The sequence below is a fragment of the Lasioglossum baleicum genome, chromosome 17, assembly GCF_051020765.1.
Source record: "Lasioglossum baleicum chromosome 17, iyLasBale1, whole genome shotgun sequence".
NCBI lineage: Eukaryota > Metazoa > Arthropoda > Insecta > Hymenoptera > Halictidae > Lasioglossum > Lasioglossum baleicum.
In genome coordinates, this window is record NC_134945.1 from 6,953,097 (window position 1) to 6,970,125 (window position 17,029).

The 17,029-nt window shown below is 38.1% G+C and overlaps 3 protein-coding genes across 7 annotated transcripts in view; 2 read left to right on the top strand and 1 right to left on the bottom strand.

Annotated features, from left to right (window-relative positions):
• The window catches only part of Sona (sol narae metalloprotease), a 63,958-nt gene extending 54,175 nt beyond the window's left edge, over positions 1–9,783 (top strand). For 3 of the 4 annotated variants that reach the window (XM_076442099.1, XM_076442097.1, XM_076442098.1), the window contains exons 12-18: positions 1,206–1,332; positions 1,456–1,620; positions 3,122–3,248; positions 4,027–4,131; positions 4,883–5,034; positions 6,152–6,582; positions 8,940–9,783. In XM_076442099.1, coding sequence (XP_076298214.1) covers positions 1,206–1,332; positions 1,456–1,620; positions 3,122–3,248; positions 4,027–4,131; positions 4,883–5,034; positions 6,152–6,582; positions 8,940–9,076 — 1,244 coding nt within the window. In that variant the 3' untranslated portion in view covers positions 9,077–9,783. The remainder of the gene's footprint in view (positions 1–1,205; positions 1,333–1,455; positions 1,621–3,121; positions 3,249–4,026; positions 4,132–4,882; positions 5,035–6,151; positions 6,583–8,939) is intronic. The other variant, XM_076442100.1, reaches the window with a different exon arrangement.
• A 1,085-nt stretch (positions 9,784–10,868) lies between these two features.
• Positions 10,869–13,595, top strand: LOC143217627 (homologous-pairing protein 2 homolog). Of its 2 annotated transcripts, none has more exons than XM_076442116.1 (3): positions 10,869–11,399; positions 11,931–12,100; positions 13,022–13,595. In XM_076442116.1, exons 2-3 carry the CDS (start codon positions 11,951–11,953, stop codon positions 13,469–13,471), a joined length of 600 nt encoding a protein of 199 aa, XP_076298231.1. In that variant the 5' UTR covers positions 10,869–11,399; positions 11,931–11,950; the 3' UTR covers positions 13,472–13,595. The 2 variants fall into 2 exon arrangements, with proteins under 2 accessions (XP_076298231.1, XP_076298232.1); XM_076442117.1 differs by lacking the exon at positions 10,869–11,399 and adding an exon at positions 11,420–11,859.
• A 154-nt stretch (positions 13,596–13,749) lies between these two features.
• On the bottom strand, positions 13,750–16,875 carry Vps45 (vacuolar protein sorting 45). Its single transcript, XM_076442106.1, has 8 exons — positions 16,498–16,875; positions 16,100–16,298; positions 15,531–15,680; positions 15,067–15,446; positions 14,707–14,979; positions 14,474–14,638; positions 14,173–14,402; positions 13,750–14,092 (listed from the first exon to the last, which is right to left on the bottom strand). The coding sequence occupies exons 1-8, from the start codon at positions 16,588–16,590 to the stop codon at positions 13,894–13,896; spliced, it is 1,689 nt and encodes a 562-aa protein (XP_076298221.1). The 5' UTR covers positions 16,591–16,875; the 3' UTR covers positions 13,750–13,893.
• Between the last annotated feature and the right edge of the window lie 154 nt (positions 16,876–17,029).

Below are 17,029 nucleotides of genomic sequence, written 5' to 3' on the forward strand. Positions count from 1 at the left end.
TCATTATTAATGGATAACGTATTGGTTGAACGTATTAACTGTCATTAGACCTCCGCTATAATTTCGTATCTAATTAATCAGATCAACAATTAATTTAACGAAGTGCTTGTCTCTTCAGTTTTGAGAAGTGAAATAGTTAAGTTGTGTTCGAGCTCAGAGTCTATACCAGCGACGCACCCAGGGGGGGGGGAGCCAGGGGGCCACGTCATAAGGGGGGTGTAGAGGGAAATGGAAGGAACACAATTTTTAACTTTGGGACTTTGTTTGGACTAGTAAGGAGGTGAACATACTAAAAGTTCCCTTTTTCGGTTTTCCGCTTGTATCTCGGAAAGTATGCGTCCTAGCCATAAGACCATTCCATACAAAATTAAAGCTGACAAAATGTGCCACAAGATTGCTTCAGTCCAGTTTTTCGCTATCTCGTATAGTTTCCGAGATATCCACGCTCAAAGTTCACTAATTGTGCTGAAGAGTTATTAGCTACTTTTTCACAATTAGTGAACTTTGAGCGCGGATATCTCGGAAACTACGCGAGATAGCGAAAAACTGAATGGAGTCATTCTTATTGCACATTTTGTCAGCTTCAATTTTGTATAGAATGGTCTTATCGCTAGGACGCATAGTTTCCGAGATATCCGCGCTCAAAGTTCACTAATTGTGAAAAAGAAATTTTTGTCTTATTTGACTAGCTAACTTTTCAGCACATTTTTACAAATATAAAAATCGTCTACTTATACCTTCAAAATAGTTTAGAAGTCTCTGATATGGTTGTTTCCATCTTCTCAAAATTGAAGACACATCTGTACCGGATGTAAAAAAGTTTTGCGACATAATTTTCTTACGGATGATTCACACAGAGTTTGTGATCGACAAAAACGTGCCAGAGAAAGTAGCAGCAGCAAAATTAATCTTGACCATGAGATTCAAGGTCAAGGTCAATCTTACAGTAAATTTTTTAAGCACACCTTCGTCGATTATACAAACTATTCGATCATCTGTGAAATGGCATGGATGCATAATTTTCTCACATACAGTGCATACACTTCGCTACTCTGCTATTTAATTTAACTTGCTAAGAATGCAGCTTGTTAGCTTATAAATTGAATAACGAATAATACTAGCAGTATTAACATTCCAATTAGTATTAACTTACACCGTATAAAAAGTTTCGGAAGGTTGTGAATTAATCGTGTTCGTTCGTTTAGGTTTCGCGTATGTGGGCGGAGCCTGTGTTGTAAATAAACGTTTGGAAAAAGTGAATTCGGTCGCAATCATCGAGGATACTGGCGGATTTAGTGGAATTATTGTTGCTGCCCACGAAGTCGGTCATTTGTAAGTTTGCAATGATAATCTGTTAAGCTTAATCTTCATTCGAATGTCTGCCTGATATAATATTACAATTTCTACGAGGTAAATGCACGATTTATAATTAGTTTGATATATCAAATGCTATAGATTAGGTGCTGTTCACGATGGATCACCACCACCCAGCTATCTCGGAGGACCTGGTGCAGAAAAATGTCGCTGGGAAGATGGCTACATCATGAGTGATCTCAGACACACGGAAAAAGGATTCAAATGGTCTCACTGTAGTGTATCGTCGTTTCATCATTTTTTAAAGTACGTGTTTACGATAAAGTATTACAGAAATCAGTTTGATTCATCAAGTATTACATAAACGCAAAACCCACGGAGAGGTTCGTTTGAACCTCCCCACCACCATGTCAGTGATAGTAGACTTGTAGAATTTTATATTCTAGCACTTTTTGTGAAAATTTCCGTGAGTAAACTTTACTATACCGGACTGAAAATGTGTGCCTTTCTCCTATAAATGATTATTGTAAGTTTCAATCCTGTAGGATCAGTGGTTCAGGAGTTATGGTTGTTTAAAGTTGAGCATTTTTCAGTGTTTTTGACAGGGAAGGGCGCCGCCATATTGGTTTGTAGTGACGACCGCGAGCCAGAGTTGGGCAGGAATTAATTACATGAGTAATTAATTACATCTTCAATTACAATTACATGTAATTGTAATTGTATTTCTGCAATTCCAATTCCAATTACATGTAATTGTAACTGTAATTGTTAGTAGCAGTTACAAGTAATTGTAGCTGGTAGCTACAGTTCCTTTCCAAACAGACGACGCTCGCGCGTCGCGCGTGAACATTCACACACCGCTAGGGTACTCTGGGTATTTCTGAGAAATAGTTTTTCAATATTTGGCTGCATGTTGCCCGTCGCATGTTGCCCGTTAGATGACGCTGCAGTCACGCCGACGTAGTAGCCTCTCCGACGGGCAACATGCAGCCGAATATTGCAAAACCATTGCTCGGAAACGTAAAAGAAGGACTTTTGAGGCAAACAATGGCATAGATTGATCTTTCATCTAGCGATTTTGACTACTAAAAAACCCCGTCCTTGCATTATCGAGAAATCAGAAGTTGAATCCCGGACCCTTGCAATCCTCGCGTACGTATACATGGTCTAGCGGTGTGTGAGAGTACCCTAGCGGTGTGTGAATGTTCACGCGCGACGCGCGAGCGTCGTCTGTTTGGAAAGGAACTGTAGCTACCAGCTACAATTACTTGTAACTGCTACTAACAATTACAGTTACAATTACATGTAATTGCAATTCCAATTACAATTACATGTAATTGTAATTGTATTTCTGCAATTCCAAATTACAGTAATTGGCAAGTAATTGTAACTGTAATTGAAATTACATTTTGCCCAACTCTGCCGCGAGCCGCTTACCTTGCCGCCCCCCGCTTCCCTCGATATAATCCTAACCAACTCGGTCAGCGGCGTGCGACCGTCACTACAAACCAATATGGCGGCGCCCTTGCCTGTCGAAAACACTGAAAAACGCTCAACTTTAAGCAACCATAACTCCTGAACTATTGATCCTAGAGGTTCGAAACTTCGTCTGCAGCCGCCCCGGGTACAGATCTACTGGATTACATACCAAATACATCATAATTTATAGGGAAAAGGCGCAAATTTTGAGTCTTCTAAAGTAAAGAGCAGCCAGTTTCAGAAGTCTACTCACAGATCTTCGTGTTCCGTAGATTAAATGTTGTATAAAAGGTCGATTATAAAACTTTGTCTCTGTTTCTCATTTCAGTGGCGACACAGCAACTTGTTTGTATAATGCTCCTCACGAAGACGAGGCACTTCCTAGAGTTCTGCCGGGGAAACTGCTCTCGTTGGATGCACAGTGTCGGAAAGACCGTGGAACTAGTGCTTGTTTCGTAAGTTTCACTTGCAGATCAAATGAAAGAAGCTGTTACAGTAAAGTTGCGATCTACATAGCTGCCTGAGGATCTCCACGATCACTGTCCCTTCTCCTACCCCTTCCACTGGGGACAGTTCTCGCCAAAACACTTTCTATTGTTGCGCCTTCGGCAGCGCGGTCCGTGTTTACATGCTTTCCTTTTCTACGTTCGGCATCCTTTGTACTTTCGGCGCGATAGTTTCCCTACACGATCTCTGTCCTTGCTAGGAACAGGCGATGGGAGCCAGATCGCGACTTTACTGTATTTTTCACTGTTTTACATGCTGTCCTTTTCTACGTTCAGCATCCTTTGTACTTTCGGCACGGTAGTTTCCCTACACGATCTCTGTCCTTGCTAGGAACAGGCGATGGGAGCCAGGTCGCGACTTCACTGTATTTTTCACTGTTTTACATGCTGTCCTTTTATCTACGTTCGGCATCCTTTGTACTTTCGGCGCAATAGTTTCCCTACACGATCTCTGTCCTTGCTAGGAACAGGCGATGGGAGCCACATCGCGACTTTACTGTATTTTTCATTGTTTTACATGCTGTCCTTTTCTACGTTCAGCATCCTTTGTACTTTCGGCACGGTAGTTTCCCTACACGATCTCTGTCCTTGCTAGGAACAGGCGATGGGAGCCAGATCGCGACTTCACTGTATTTTTCACTGTATTACCGCATTTATAAAATTACTTCAAATACATTGAACAATGTTTTGTGTAATTTACCAGAAGAATATCTTTTTTGTTTTATAGAAAGATGATAGAGTTTGTGCGCAGCTGTTTTGTTTTGATGCTGGCTCGGGTTATTGTGTGGCATACCGTCCTGCAGCTGAAGGCTCTCCCTGTGGAGATGGCCAGGTAAACAAATTACTGTTTAATGATTATAACAATATTCCATTCAATGTGCAATATCATATCTCACTATTATTACTCTACTTTCTAAAATACAAGGCGAAGTTTATTTTTTTACTAAAATAATGATTGTCAAAAGGATCTTTGGCGGCTCGAAAAAATTTTTTTACCATTTCAATGTCACTCCAAACCTTACCGACACCACTCCTGTATTTTCGTATGCGTGGACGCCCCCCTACCACCTAATCCTAACTAATTCCGAGTGCATAATCTTCCCATTGAATTTTGAAAACATTTTATATTAATTTCCAGAATATACATATTTAATATCTTAATATCACCAGCTTTGTTGGCCTCGTAGCGCCATAAAAATTCACACATGTGATCTATGATTGAATCATCCTTAACGCCACCTCTACTTAGACTCTAGATTGACATTAAAATAGTAAAAAAAATTTGTCGGTAAGGTAGGGACTGACAAAATTTTTTTTCGAGACGCCAAAAATCCTTCTGACAATCATCATTTTAGTCAAAAAAGAACCTCGTCCGAAAATTTCATCCAATTCTGACAATAGACGTAAACGGAAGCGCAGCCACATTTTGATGTGATCATCACATGTGATTATTTAATTCGTGATTTTTAATTGTGAACAAATGCAACTGTAAAACTGTAGCTACATGTTTTAAAATAGTAAAACCTAATTCTATACAGGATAAATGGTTGTACTTCTTATCATAATTCTACGAATAATTTCAGTATTGCCTGAATGGAAAGTGTGTGGCCGAACATGAAAATATTATACCAGACTATACACAAAATATTCCGACGTATGTTCGCCGAGACGGCACCTATAATCCCACAGCTCATAATCGGCCCTTATTCGCTCAATACAACAACACAGAATACAGGTAATAGTATTACAATTTGTCAATGTTTACGTGTATATCCCATTAGCGATAAAATTATTTGAAAAATCGTACCGATACGCCAGATTTTTCTCTTGGTTTTATCATTTAAAAAAATTTTTTTTTTATTCAATAACTTTTAAACTTTTCAAATTTTTGGTTCCGAAAGTGTTACCCATGCTATACTTACAACAGTTACGGTCAGTTAAGGGGTACCCGCTTAAGACTCGTTTCTAGGATAACAAGGGTGCGGTATGCACCTTCTCATTTCTCGATAATGCAAAGATGGGGTTCAAGTAAAGATAGGACTTTTGATTTTTATCTAGCACTTTTGACTACTGAAAAACCTCATCTTTGCAATCCTGGAAAAACGAGTCTACCCCTTCAAACTTTTGTGAATCGAACAGTTAGAAAAATATTGTTGCAATAAATACAGTTTCGATAAACGAAGGGCTGCTTTCTATTTTACCGGACTCAAAATTTGCCTTTCTCCTACGAATTATGATGTATTTGGTATGTAATCCAGTAGATTTGTACCCGGCGCGGATGCTGACGAAGTTTCGAACCTCTGGGATCAATAGTTCAGGAGTTATGATCACTTAAAGTTGAGCATTTTTCAGTGTTTTTGACAGGTAAGGGCGCCGCCATATTGGTTTGTAGTGACGGTCGCACGCCGCTTACCGAGTTGGTTACGATTATGTCGAGGGGTAGCGGGGGACGGCTAGGTAAGCGGCGCGCGACTGTCACTACAAACCAATATGGCGGCGGCCTTACCTGTCAAAAACACTGAAAAATGCTCAACTTTAAGCAACCATAACTCCTGAACTATTGATCCTAGAGGTTTGAAACTTCGTCAGCATCCGCGCCGGGGACAAATCTACTGGATTACATACCAAATACATCATAATTCGCAGGAGAAAGGTGCTAATTTGGAATCCAGTAAAGTAAAGTTTTTGCCCAAACGAAGTCTCACTCTGCATATTGAACTGTGAAATGAAAGAAATTCCTTACAGGACGACAGAATGAAACTGTATCCAACCAAATAGTAGAAGACAAATTGCGTTCTCTACGTTTACTGTCTCTGTAATGATAATACGATTAAATGATATTTCACACGCAGGTATCCGTGGGAATCGACGACACACAGCACGCTACTACCAAAATTTAAACACTCCTCGTCGTTATCGAACCTCTTTTCATCATCGTCGACGACGACAACTACTCCTTACAAACGCATCACACCATTCTCAACAACCCCGGCATCCAAATACATATATACGACTGCCACTTATTTATACGCGAACAAATACAAGACTAAAGTCAACAATAACGACGACAATAGCAATAGTAAGAGCAAGTACGGTAGCACCACTACCAGGAAGTACGCGAGTTACATGAATCCGTATTACACCGTTAGCCCCCTCCCGAAAGTAACGAATGAGTTCAGTTACCCGAAAATTAGCCCGTTCAAACATAAGAGTACTATGAGCATGATGTCGTTTCCGCCAACAACCAAAGGAGACCAGAATGAGCTTCAAACAAATGGTCGGGGTAAGAGAAATCTGTATCAAACAAATTCACATTGTTCTCTTCTCGAAATCCCAAGTAGCCACGTACGTCCCTAAAACGTACGGTTCACGTCCAAACGTCCAACGTACATTCTGCGTACGTTTTAGGGACGTACGTGGCTACTTGTGGCTACTTGGGATGTGAAATTCTTCTTTCCTTTCGTTTCTAATCTTCCTTAATTGTATATCGATCGTTCTCCACAATGTTATCAGCCTGATAACAATGTCTTTTTTGGGTCTACATCGCTCTCTCTCTCTCTGTCTGTCTGTTCTATCCCCTCATCTTCCAGGGTTTTGTCCCCAAGTAGCCATGTACGTCCCTAAAACGTACGTTTCAGGTCCAGTTCACGTCCTTAAACGTCCTACGTCCATTCTGCGTACGTTTTAGGGACGTACGTGGCTACCTGGGGCTCATTCTTTCCACTTACTCAACGATCATCTTTGATCATTATTCATTTTATACTTGGCAGCTACTAACGCTGCCAAGCGATTATGGAAATCGTGACAGACTGACACGTCGCCTTTTCATCGGAGGACTCTTTGAAAAGCCTACTTCATTCAAAGTCACTCGTGGAACAGTGAACGAATGTTTATTTCTCTGTGCTTTGTCAATTCTCAATCCCCTTCTTATAGGTCTTGCTCTCCAAATTCACCATTTTGCAAATCACAATTTCACTCATGAATATTTAAAATTAATTACGCTTGGAAGCATCTCCCTTGAGTTCAGAAGAAGTTGGCATTGACAGGAGGGTACAGCGGAGTGTTGTGTGATGTTGGACCAGGCATGCACAACTGGACGATTTGGGAGCGCGAGCTTATTGGATATTGGGCGGGTCGCAGGGCCGAATTAAGGGGGTAGGATACAGTGCTTCGATTGAGCCCAACCTTTTTGATACGATGGATGGCCGCTAGAGGCGCTGCGCGGAAAAACAGTAACGTATCTACTATTGGGTAGCAGAGCGGCCAGAGCCCTGAGGCAGTTATATTGGCGGGAATGTATCGAAATAATCTTACCGGACAAAAAGACTCCGGGACGTGTCCTACGAGTTACAAAATATACACAAATACACTTGTTATACATTCATTTTTCAGAATCAAATCATATACATTTTTTTAAATTCTGCGGGGTGCTCAAGGAACCCCATTTCATCTACCCAATAGTAGATACGTTACTGTTTTTCCGCGCAGCGCCTCTAGCGGCCATCCATCGTATCAAAAAGGTTGGGCTCAATCGAAGCACTGCCCTGCACACGGACGCTTCATCGAAGAGGCGCCGAAACATACTTTGAAATAACTATTTGATGGACACCTTTGCAATAAATTACATTTTGAACTTCTTAACAATTAATTTACATTTAATTCCGTTTCTTTTACAAAAAATTTGCAGTAGGTTGAATTTGATTTGCAAAAGGGTGAAATTGATTTGCAAAAGGGTATATTTGACTTGCAAATCTTTTTAAACGGGACCATTAATTACACGTTGTATATTCTTCATCTCTTCGATATCCCTTTTTCTTGTATTATTTTTCCTGTATGATGACGACAAACTTAAATTATGCTTCTTGGTTATTCTTACTTCTTACTATACCTGGTGTTCGATAACAAACGCAATTAATAAATAATGAACAACTGAACAACGTCCTATCTACCAAAATCAAGAAATAAAGGTGCATTAAACACTTTTGCTCTTTTGATTTTACCAGTAAAAATATATACACATACCAGTACACAATACCAAAAATGTAAAAATGTCCCAGGAAACGGAGAAACACACTCAAGTAGCCACGTACGTCCCTAAAACGTACGGTTCACGTCCAAACGTCCAACGTCCATTCTGCGTACGTTTTAGGGACGTACGTGGCTACTTGTGGCTACTTGGGGCAAGAACACACGAAAAATAAGTACACATGAAAACGTTTCTTGAGAAACTTAAGAAATGCTGTTACAATTGCTTTCGAATTAAACAGGGAAATACATTGTCATTGAAACGAATATTTATCGGTACAAGTGAACAATGTTAACAAATAACTATTTCGCAAAAGCAGAAAAAATTAAAATATAAATAAAACACTAAAGGAAAGTCAGAAATTAGTAAATGCTTATATAAAAGTTAAATGTAACAAATTACGTTTAAACGTACACTCCTTAAATTAATGGAACAGCAAAAAATAGTTAAAGCCCAAGTAGCCACGTACGTCCCTAAAACGTACGTTTCAGGTCCAGTTCACGTCCAAACGTCCAACGTCCATTCTGCGTACGTTTTAGGGACGTACGTGGCCACACGTGGCTACTTGGGTTGATTTTATTGAAAATTCACCGAACATTATGGCTTCTTTTCAGAACCAGAGGACGATGAATGCACGGACGTAGGGTCAGATTGCGCTGAGCTGATTGACAGGCTGAGAACATGGCTGTGCCATTTGCAATCTGTGAAAAAACGCTGCTGCGCGTCCTTGAAGACACTTTGCTCCGCTTGATCAACAGAGGGCGTAACCGATTCCCAATTAATTAGGACGTCGCGTGGCTTCTGTCGACCACGGAACCGACAGACAGAAAATATCGGCGTGCACTCAGCAAGCATTCAGTTCACCGAGAAAAGAAACCTCGAACTGATGCGGGACTTAAAAAGTATAGTGTCCTCGGTGTTTCGGAACACATTTTCCGGACGGCCTTTTTCAAAGTTCTGAACCCAAGTAGCCACGTACGTCCCTAAAACGTACGTTTCAGGTCCAGTTCACGTACAAACGTCCTACGTCCATTCTGCGTACGTTTTAGGGACGAACGTGGCTACACATGGCTACTTGGGAATGCTCCCGCGGCTCTGGCCGCGCGTCACAAGTGCAACCCCCCCCCCCCCTCTTCATTCAGTAGATAATACATAGTAGCTCTCTCTCTCTCTCTGCGTTATCCAGATATTATTTCATTCTTTCCTTTTCACGGTAGTGCGCCGCAGGAGCTTTGTACAGAGAACAGGTGTCGCGAATTCGATCACTGTCGAACTATTTGATCGATCTTTATTCGGTAGTCAGATGCATATTTATTCGATACACGCGATCGCGCGGGTCACTTGTGTTACGATAGAAGTATTTCATTATATATACGCGTTCGTGTGAGTGTGTATGAGATGAGCTTTCCTAAATCATGAAAATTGTAGTGCAAGATAATAAATGGTGATTATATACAATGGGACGTGTTTCGTTTGGATTGTGGCGGATAAACTCCGAAACTCGCCACAAACTCGAACTCAACCGCCTTCCAATATCCTTCCTTCCTTCCCAAGTAGCCACGTACGTCCCTAAAACGTACGTTTCAGGTCCAGTTCACGTCCAAACCAGGGGGTGCAAGCTGCCGTGTTAAAGAAGTGGCCAGTATTTCAGCGCCACCTCAGTAGTAGGGCCGAACTAATGGCAGTATATATAGATATAAAGCGGTAGACGGTTGTAAAAAAAACTGTTTACCCCAACAGGATTCGAACCTCGGTCTACCGCTTGGTAGTCCAACTCTTTAGCTGATTGGCCCACCGACGATCTTATAAAAGCATTGAAAATTTTGGTATATGTATCGCAAAAACTGCAGCGACACCAACGCCACCTCAGTACTAGGGTCGAACTACATATACTGGACCAACTATTTCCATTTCAGCTTACACCCCCTGGTCCAAACGTCCTACGTCCATTCTGCGTACGTTTTAGGGACGTACGTGGTCTATTTGGGGTGTCTCGATCTTCGATTGTCGAATAGAATCGATCTTAGCTATCTATATGATTTTTAGATCGTTTCTTTTCCCGCGGAATCTGTAACAGAAAGAGCAAATTTATTAATTACAATTAAGAATTCAATACAATTCAGTACAATCAGAATTAATAATAAATAAACAATTCAATTTGTATAGCAATCAATATTAATTATGAACGGAAATTAAACAGACATGATTTCTATCGCACGACAAGAATTGAAAGCAATTATGATCGCCGCGACACAAGAATAAATCCGAATTAATAGGAAATAAATAATTCAAATTGAATATTTATTAATTGTACATCGATGGTATCAAGAAAGATGTTCAATATCGCAGTATAATTGGAATTATAAAATCGTACTCACGCTCACGTCCTCTCCTGCTTGAAGAAAGTGCGCCATGACACCTGTTTCGCTTTCGATTATCGAAAGCATCGTGGTATCGATCTTGACTGTCTATATGATTTTTCGATCGATTCTTTTCCCGCGGAATCTGTAACAGAAAGAGCAAGAAAATTCAATACAATTCAATACAATTAGAATTACTAATACATAAACAATTCAATTTGAACAGAAAATCAATCTTAATTTGAACGGAAATTAAACTAACTCGATTTCTATAGAACGACACGAATTCAAATACAAATGATCGTCGCGACACAAGAGTAAATTATCGCGAGAAAGCAGCACGATTCACGAATAAGTTTAAATCAGTAAAAAATAAATAGCTCGCTTGAATACAGAATTAATATTTTAAATATTATGGCAAACAATCTTTTGATTTCTATCGAATGATGAAACACGGAATTGCTTTGTGTCGTATATTTTTTTGCGTCTCTGTCACGAACTATGCGGTTGACAAGAAGGTCAAGAGGGTGGTTCAGACTCTAGAGTCTAGAGCCCGCTAAACGTGAAACAAAAAAATTTATTTGGTGATTGGTCTATATCATCTATATACTTATACCTCGTCTGTGATGTAAACTGTAAACACTTATTTCGTCTCTGTGTGTACATTGTTTTCATTTTATTTTCGTTAAAAATAAGTGTTCTTGAATATTGTCGGTAAGTAATAGAAAGTTGCAAAACAAAATATCAAAGAATTGAATAACAATTCTATTTAGAAACGCTTGAAATTAATATACGTGAGCGATTTTCAACCGGTACGTCAAAAAACATGTCGTAAACAAACTATCGTATGACGTGTATGTTGTAAACAAAACAATTCCAAAATTAAATTCTGAAGAATACAAAATTTCTTTTAGAAACTATCACAAAGATCGATGTTTCTGTAAAGTATACATGACATAGAGAATCAAAATTGTCCCGGCCACGCGTTGCATAAAAACACGCGCGTATTCGAACGCAACGTGTGTCAAAATTTCAAGGCAATCGGTGAAGAACTTTCGGAGATTTAAGATTTTGGACAAACGAACATTTACATCTTTATTTATATGGATCGATTTTATTCAAAAAGTGTATGAAAAAGTTTGAAAGTCGCTAACAAAGAGAAAATATCCACTTCGTCAGTACTTTATATTATTGTTCCAAATGGAAAGTTTAATAATCACTAATTTGTTTCTTTAAATTCTTTAGATGAAGCAGTAGATGTTACAATGACAGACATAGTATATAAATTTATGAAAGTGCAGAACAGGCCTTACAGTATCAATGACATAGTGTGTAATCTACACAATGAATATGGCAAAACTTCTGTACAAAAAGCTGTAGACAAATTAGTGGCCGAAGGAAAAATATTTGAAAAGGTAAGACAATCATTTGTAAATACATATCATTTGAAAACGGATCGGTAGAAATAAGTTGATAATGGAAAATGAACTTCCTTTGTACGTATGTTGTTTGAGATGCATATACTATAGAATAGGGCTGTTACTTTGCTTCGAAGATCGAAGACTCTGAAGCTTCGTATTTCGGAGCTACGATACTATAGAATAGGACTGTTACTTTCCTTCGAAGATCGAAGATTTTGAAGCTTCGAAGCTTCGTATTTCAGAGCTACGATTTCAGAAACTTCGAAGGTGATGAAAATCGAAGTTTTGAAGCTTCGAAATTCGAACCTCTGTAGTAAATTATTAGAGGATTACAAGAAACAGAGTGTCGAAGCTTTGAACTTTGACATTTCGTTGCTAAGTTATATTTGATACAGTTACAGACACTCCTACATTACGGAAAGATTCATCGTCACAGCTAAAAGATTGATTAAGTTACAACTTCGTACGATTCGAAGACTTCGAAACTTTGTGGACTTCGAAATTCCCTTCGTTCCTTCGAATCCTTCGAATCTTTGAAGAGTCGAAGCTTCAGGGAAGTAACAGCCCTACTATAGAATAAAATGAGATTGATAATAATTCATTTCAGCTCCGCAGCCCAGGAATGGACTTGTTTTACAATCCGCTTTCTCACAAAAATTTCTCACTCAAAAATAGGACTTTTGAGGGCGATCGCAGCCTGATCGATCTTCTATCTAGCGTTTTTGACTACTGATAAACTCCATCTTTGCATTATCGAGAAATGAGTCCACCCCTTTAATGCACAAAGACATATTTTGGTGGAATATAAAACGTTACAACAATAAATGAAACAATTTCACACTATCAACTTATTTTTGCATATCACGAAACATTTTGCAGACAGAAAGGAACATAAATCACCAATTTTTGTATCAGGTCTACGGGAAACAAAAGGTTTATTGTCTAGTTCAGGATTCGAATTTAGACGTGCACGAGTTGATGAGAATAGATAAAGAATTACAGGCACACGCCAACGAAGTTGAAAACAAACATCAGCAATTGGAGAAAGAGATTAAAGTTCAAGAAGCCTTATTGATATCTATAAAATCTAGCATCACAATCGAAGAAGCTAGAAAAACGAAATACGAGTTGAAAAAGAATGTTATGGTACTCACGAACAAAATAGACGAACTGATGGGGGCGAGTAGCACTGAAGATTTGACTGAATCTAGAAGGAAAGCAGAGAAAGCGTTGAACGAGTATTCGCGCGAGTACGCTAAACGAAAACGCTTATGTACCGAAATTATAGACTGCATATTGGAGAACTATCCTGGTAGTAAAACTGAGTTATACGAGGAGATAGGTATTGAACCGAAAATTGTTTAACGAAACTCTCTACATTTAATATATTTTTATATTTTTATATTTAAAGTAAGCACTTATGTAAGTTGGCAGTTAATGTTCTCTTTACACATTAAAATACTTTTTAATAAATAGTTGTATCTCTTGACATACGATTAAAGTTGTAAAATAATTTTAGTGCAGTTTATAACAGTATTTATTAATAAATATATATTTTTTATATTAGTGCATCGTAGAAGATTAATTTATAGAAGTTTCTACAGAATATACGAGGAACAAAAATTACAAAAAGCACTGTGAAGTGTACCTTGAATTACTGTTGTATCTTCTTATTTCTCTTAACAGTACATTAGATCTTACAAAAGAATAATTTATAATATATTGATTATATTCGTAATTATAAATTTGCACAAATTCATATATTAATATATACATATATATTACTCTTAGTTATTATTATTTTTGTACTTCGATAAAATGCCAGATGTAGCACATTGCACTTCTTCCAAGAAGGTCTGTGAATTATGCACATTCGTACCACCTAAAACAATCTTTACTGCCGGGTTTTGTTTATTTAAATTATATACGGTCAAACTTTCTTCGTACGTCGTTCCGCCAATCATAAAAACAATTATGTCTTGCGGTCTGGAAAAATAATCGTTCAATTAATAATTTTATACAAATGTTTACGTTGTGTATGTTATTTTACAACAGTATACGTTTACCTTTTCGATATTATAGTGTCCCCAAGATATGGAAACGACTGTGGGCTTAGCTTTCCTTTTATCAAATCCTCCAATGTTTCATGCAACAGTGGAGTGTGCTGAGTATATATGTTGTCTATGCCGCTTAAGCCTTTAAACAATTTTTTCGTGATCTTGGCTACGGATTCTCGGTCGAATAAGTTGTTCCGCCTTGTATTGATACCACTGTATTCTAAAATGTTGCGCACGAGCTAAAACATCGTTTTGAAGTTGTTATACAAATCTACAATGCTTTTGTTAGAAAACAAGAGTTTGACTGTACATTAACGTTCTTCTCTGCTACTCCTTTGTTGTTTAGCAAACTGATTAATCCACCAACGTTATTACTCGTGTGTTTCTCATAATGTAATGCATACAGCATCACCAGTCTCGTCATATCAATTTCTCGAATTTGTTTGCTATTGATAAGCTCTCGAATCTTTTGAAGCTGCAACAAAGTCCAGAAATGTAGAATATTATATCGAAGAAATTATAGAACAGAACATTGCTACATACGTGCATCGAATGATCATTTTGACAACTAAGTTCTTGTTCCAACTCTGATACTTGCAGTAAATGATGACGTTCCACCAGCGACGAAAGTTCGCCAACTACCGTCACATGCTTCGACACTGTACCAGACAGTTTTTTAAACAGCGGATAAGTTTCTAGAAAGGTTTTCATGTCGTTTATGCTTTCCACTTTTTGGTGTTTCTTAACTTTCTTTTGAAATTCGTCCATGAGTTCTTTTATCGTTTGTCCGATTTCGCCGAAATTGTGATACAAATTCTGTTAGAGATCGTTAAGCATTATTTAAAACTGTCATGAAACTATGTACGAACTTTTAACACTATGTATTTGAGAATATCTATTTACAGTCGCATAAAATTCATCGTGTTCCGCGCTAAGAACGACTTCCTTCAATTCTTTCGAAATACCCTTGACGTGCGATAGATTAACACGGTTGTTGTTAATAGTTAGCAATTCGTGAACCATTGCTTGATACGTCCATTGATTTAATAACGGTGTAACAGGATCATCCCTTCTATCCAATATAAGTAGAACCGGGCTTGTGTCTTGTCTGAAGAGAAATGAATTCGATTCTTTACTCAGAACTTCTCGTACTTTCTCCGCTAGTCTTTTCGCCATTTCCGAGCTGCTTTGGTAGCGTATGTAAGGACACTTTTTAATTGATAGTAAGACGGAAATTATGCCTAAGATTGTTCGATGCAAGTGTACCGGATTCCATAGTAAACCTGTAGATTTTCCATTGAGACAAACTTGTTATGCGGTAACACTCCATCTTATACAATATTGTACAATTTTAGATAGAAAATTACCTTGTGAACAGCCAGTGATTCCAAGAGAAAATAAATGTGGACTGATCGCTAAATAATCTGCGTAGTATTCGTGTACTTCTTTCACCACTTCTTGTTCGTCGTTTTCAGCCAGAAGCTTAATATCGGCTTTCGCAATAATGTTACTAAAATCTGTAAGAATTGATAGCGAATTATGTATAATAAAGTACAGCAAGAGATGGAAGCGACAGCTGTAACTGTGTTATTAATCATTTTAAAGGACTTTTCATACTTTACGTTACAACAAATAAGTAAATTCAAGAATATTATTGGTTGCCACTTTGACACTTCAAAGTTCCCTTTGTTCCTTCGAATCCTTCAAAGCCTCAAAGCTTCGATGCTTCGAAGTTCCCTGCATTCCTTCGAATCCTTCGAAGCTTCAAAGCTTCGACACTTCAAAGTTCCCTTCGTTCCTTCGAATCCTTCGAAGATTCAAAGCTTCGACACTTAGACACTTCGGGTAATCACGGGAGGATGTGTAATATAGGATAAGTGAAAGCGTATATATGTGTGCAGTATGAAAATGAGCGTGTTGGCTGAATATTACTTACAAACATAATATGTTCCATACTTAGGACATCTTAATTCGTTACATAATAATTCGATATTTTCTTTTGTTGGTCTTATAAACACTATACATTTCAAATGTTTTAATCCTTCGTTTCGACCGTTTGTATCTATCCTCTCGAATAGATAAACTTCCTTCATAAAGATTTCCCATTTGCTGTATAACAAACTTACTATACTTGTCTGTAATAAATGTTACACATTTTCATGAATTATCGATCATCGATTAAATGATATAAAACTATGAAATATTCGAAAACTCACCTTTTGCATTAAATATTATAAATGATTATATATAACACGAAAGAATTCGACTTTAATATTTAAAAGCTAAAATTCACAGACTACATTTTATAGAAATAATGTTTACTAAATTATTTACCGTTTGTTTGTCCATCAAAAGAACTTTCATGCCAGGTCCACTTTCTTCTGTCATTCGTGAAATGTAAAACTTCAATGCAACGATCAAATTCATTTTATTTAGATTCTCCGAGTAACAATTTTACTAAATTTTATATTACTGTTTCTATATTTTAATTCACATGCTATTTATTAATGTAAGGCGTTATTTCACTCGTTAAAATGTTTCATTCACTGATTAGTTGATTATCCACATCACTTATCACTGTTGTCAAAAGAGATTTGAGCAGATTTGAGTCTGCTGTAGAGCAAAGAGGATTAGATAGAGGTGAAAGCGATGGTCCCATAAGAGCGGCTCGTTTCACAGCGCTCCTAACGTGTCAGGAACCGAAATATTGGGTTGGCAAATAAGTTCGTTCGGTTTTTCACATTGGAATAAATCACAAAAACCGAACGAACTTATTTGCCAACCCAATACCAGTATAGGAGTTATAGGACGCAATGTTCCAAGATAACGGAGTATCTGTTGCCCACAAGTCGATAACGATATAAAA

Bases quoted from the DNA above. Each gene is read 5' to 3' on its own strand.
- LOC143217627 (XM_076442116.1), top strand. From the start codon at position 11,951: ATGACAGACATAGTATATAAATTTATGAAAGTGCAGAACAGGCCTTAC. The intron at 12,101-13,021 runs GTAAGACAATCA...TTTTTGTATCAG, and splicing joins AAGGAAAAATATTTGAAAAG to GTCTACGGGAAACAAAAGGT.
- Vps45 (XM_076442106.1), bottom strand. From the start codon at position 16,590: ATGAATTTGATCGTTGCATTGAAGTTTTACATTTCACGAATGACAGAA. The intron at 14,403-14,473 runs GTACAGTCAAAC...ACGATGTTTTAG, and splicing joins TAGCAGAGAAGAACGTTAAT to CTCGTGCGCAACATTTTAGA. The intron at 14,093-14,172 runs GTAAACGTATAC...TTATTTTTCCAG, and splicing joins GACACTATAATATCGAAAAG to ACCGCAAGACATAATTGTTT.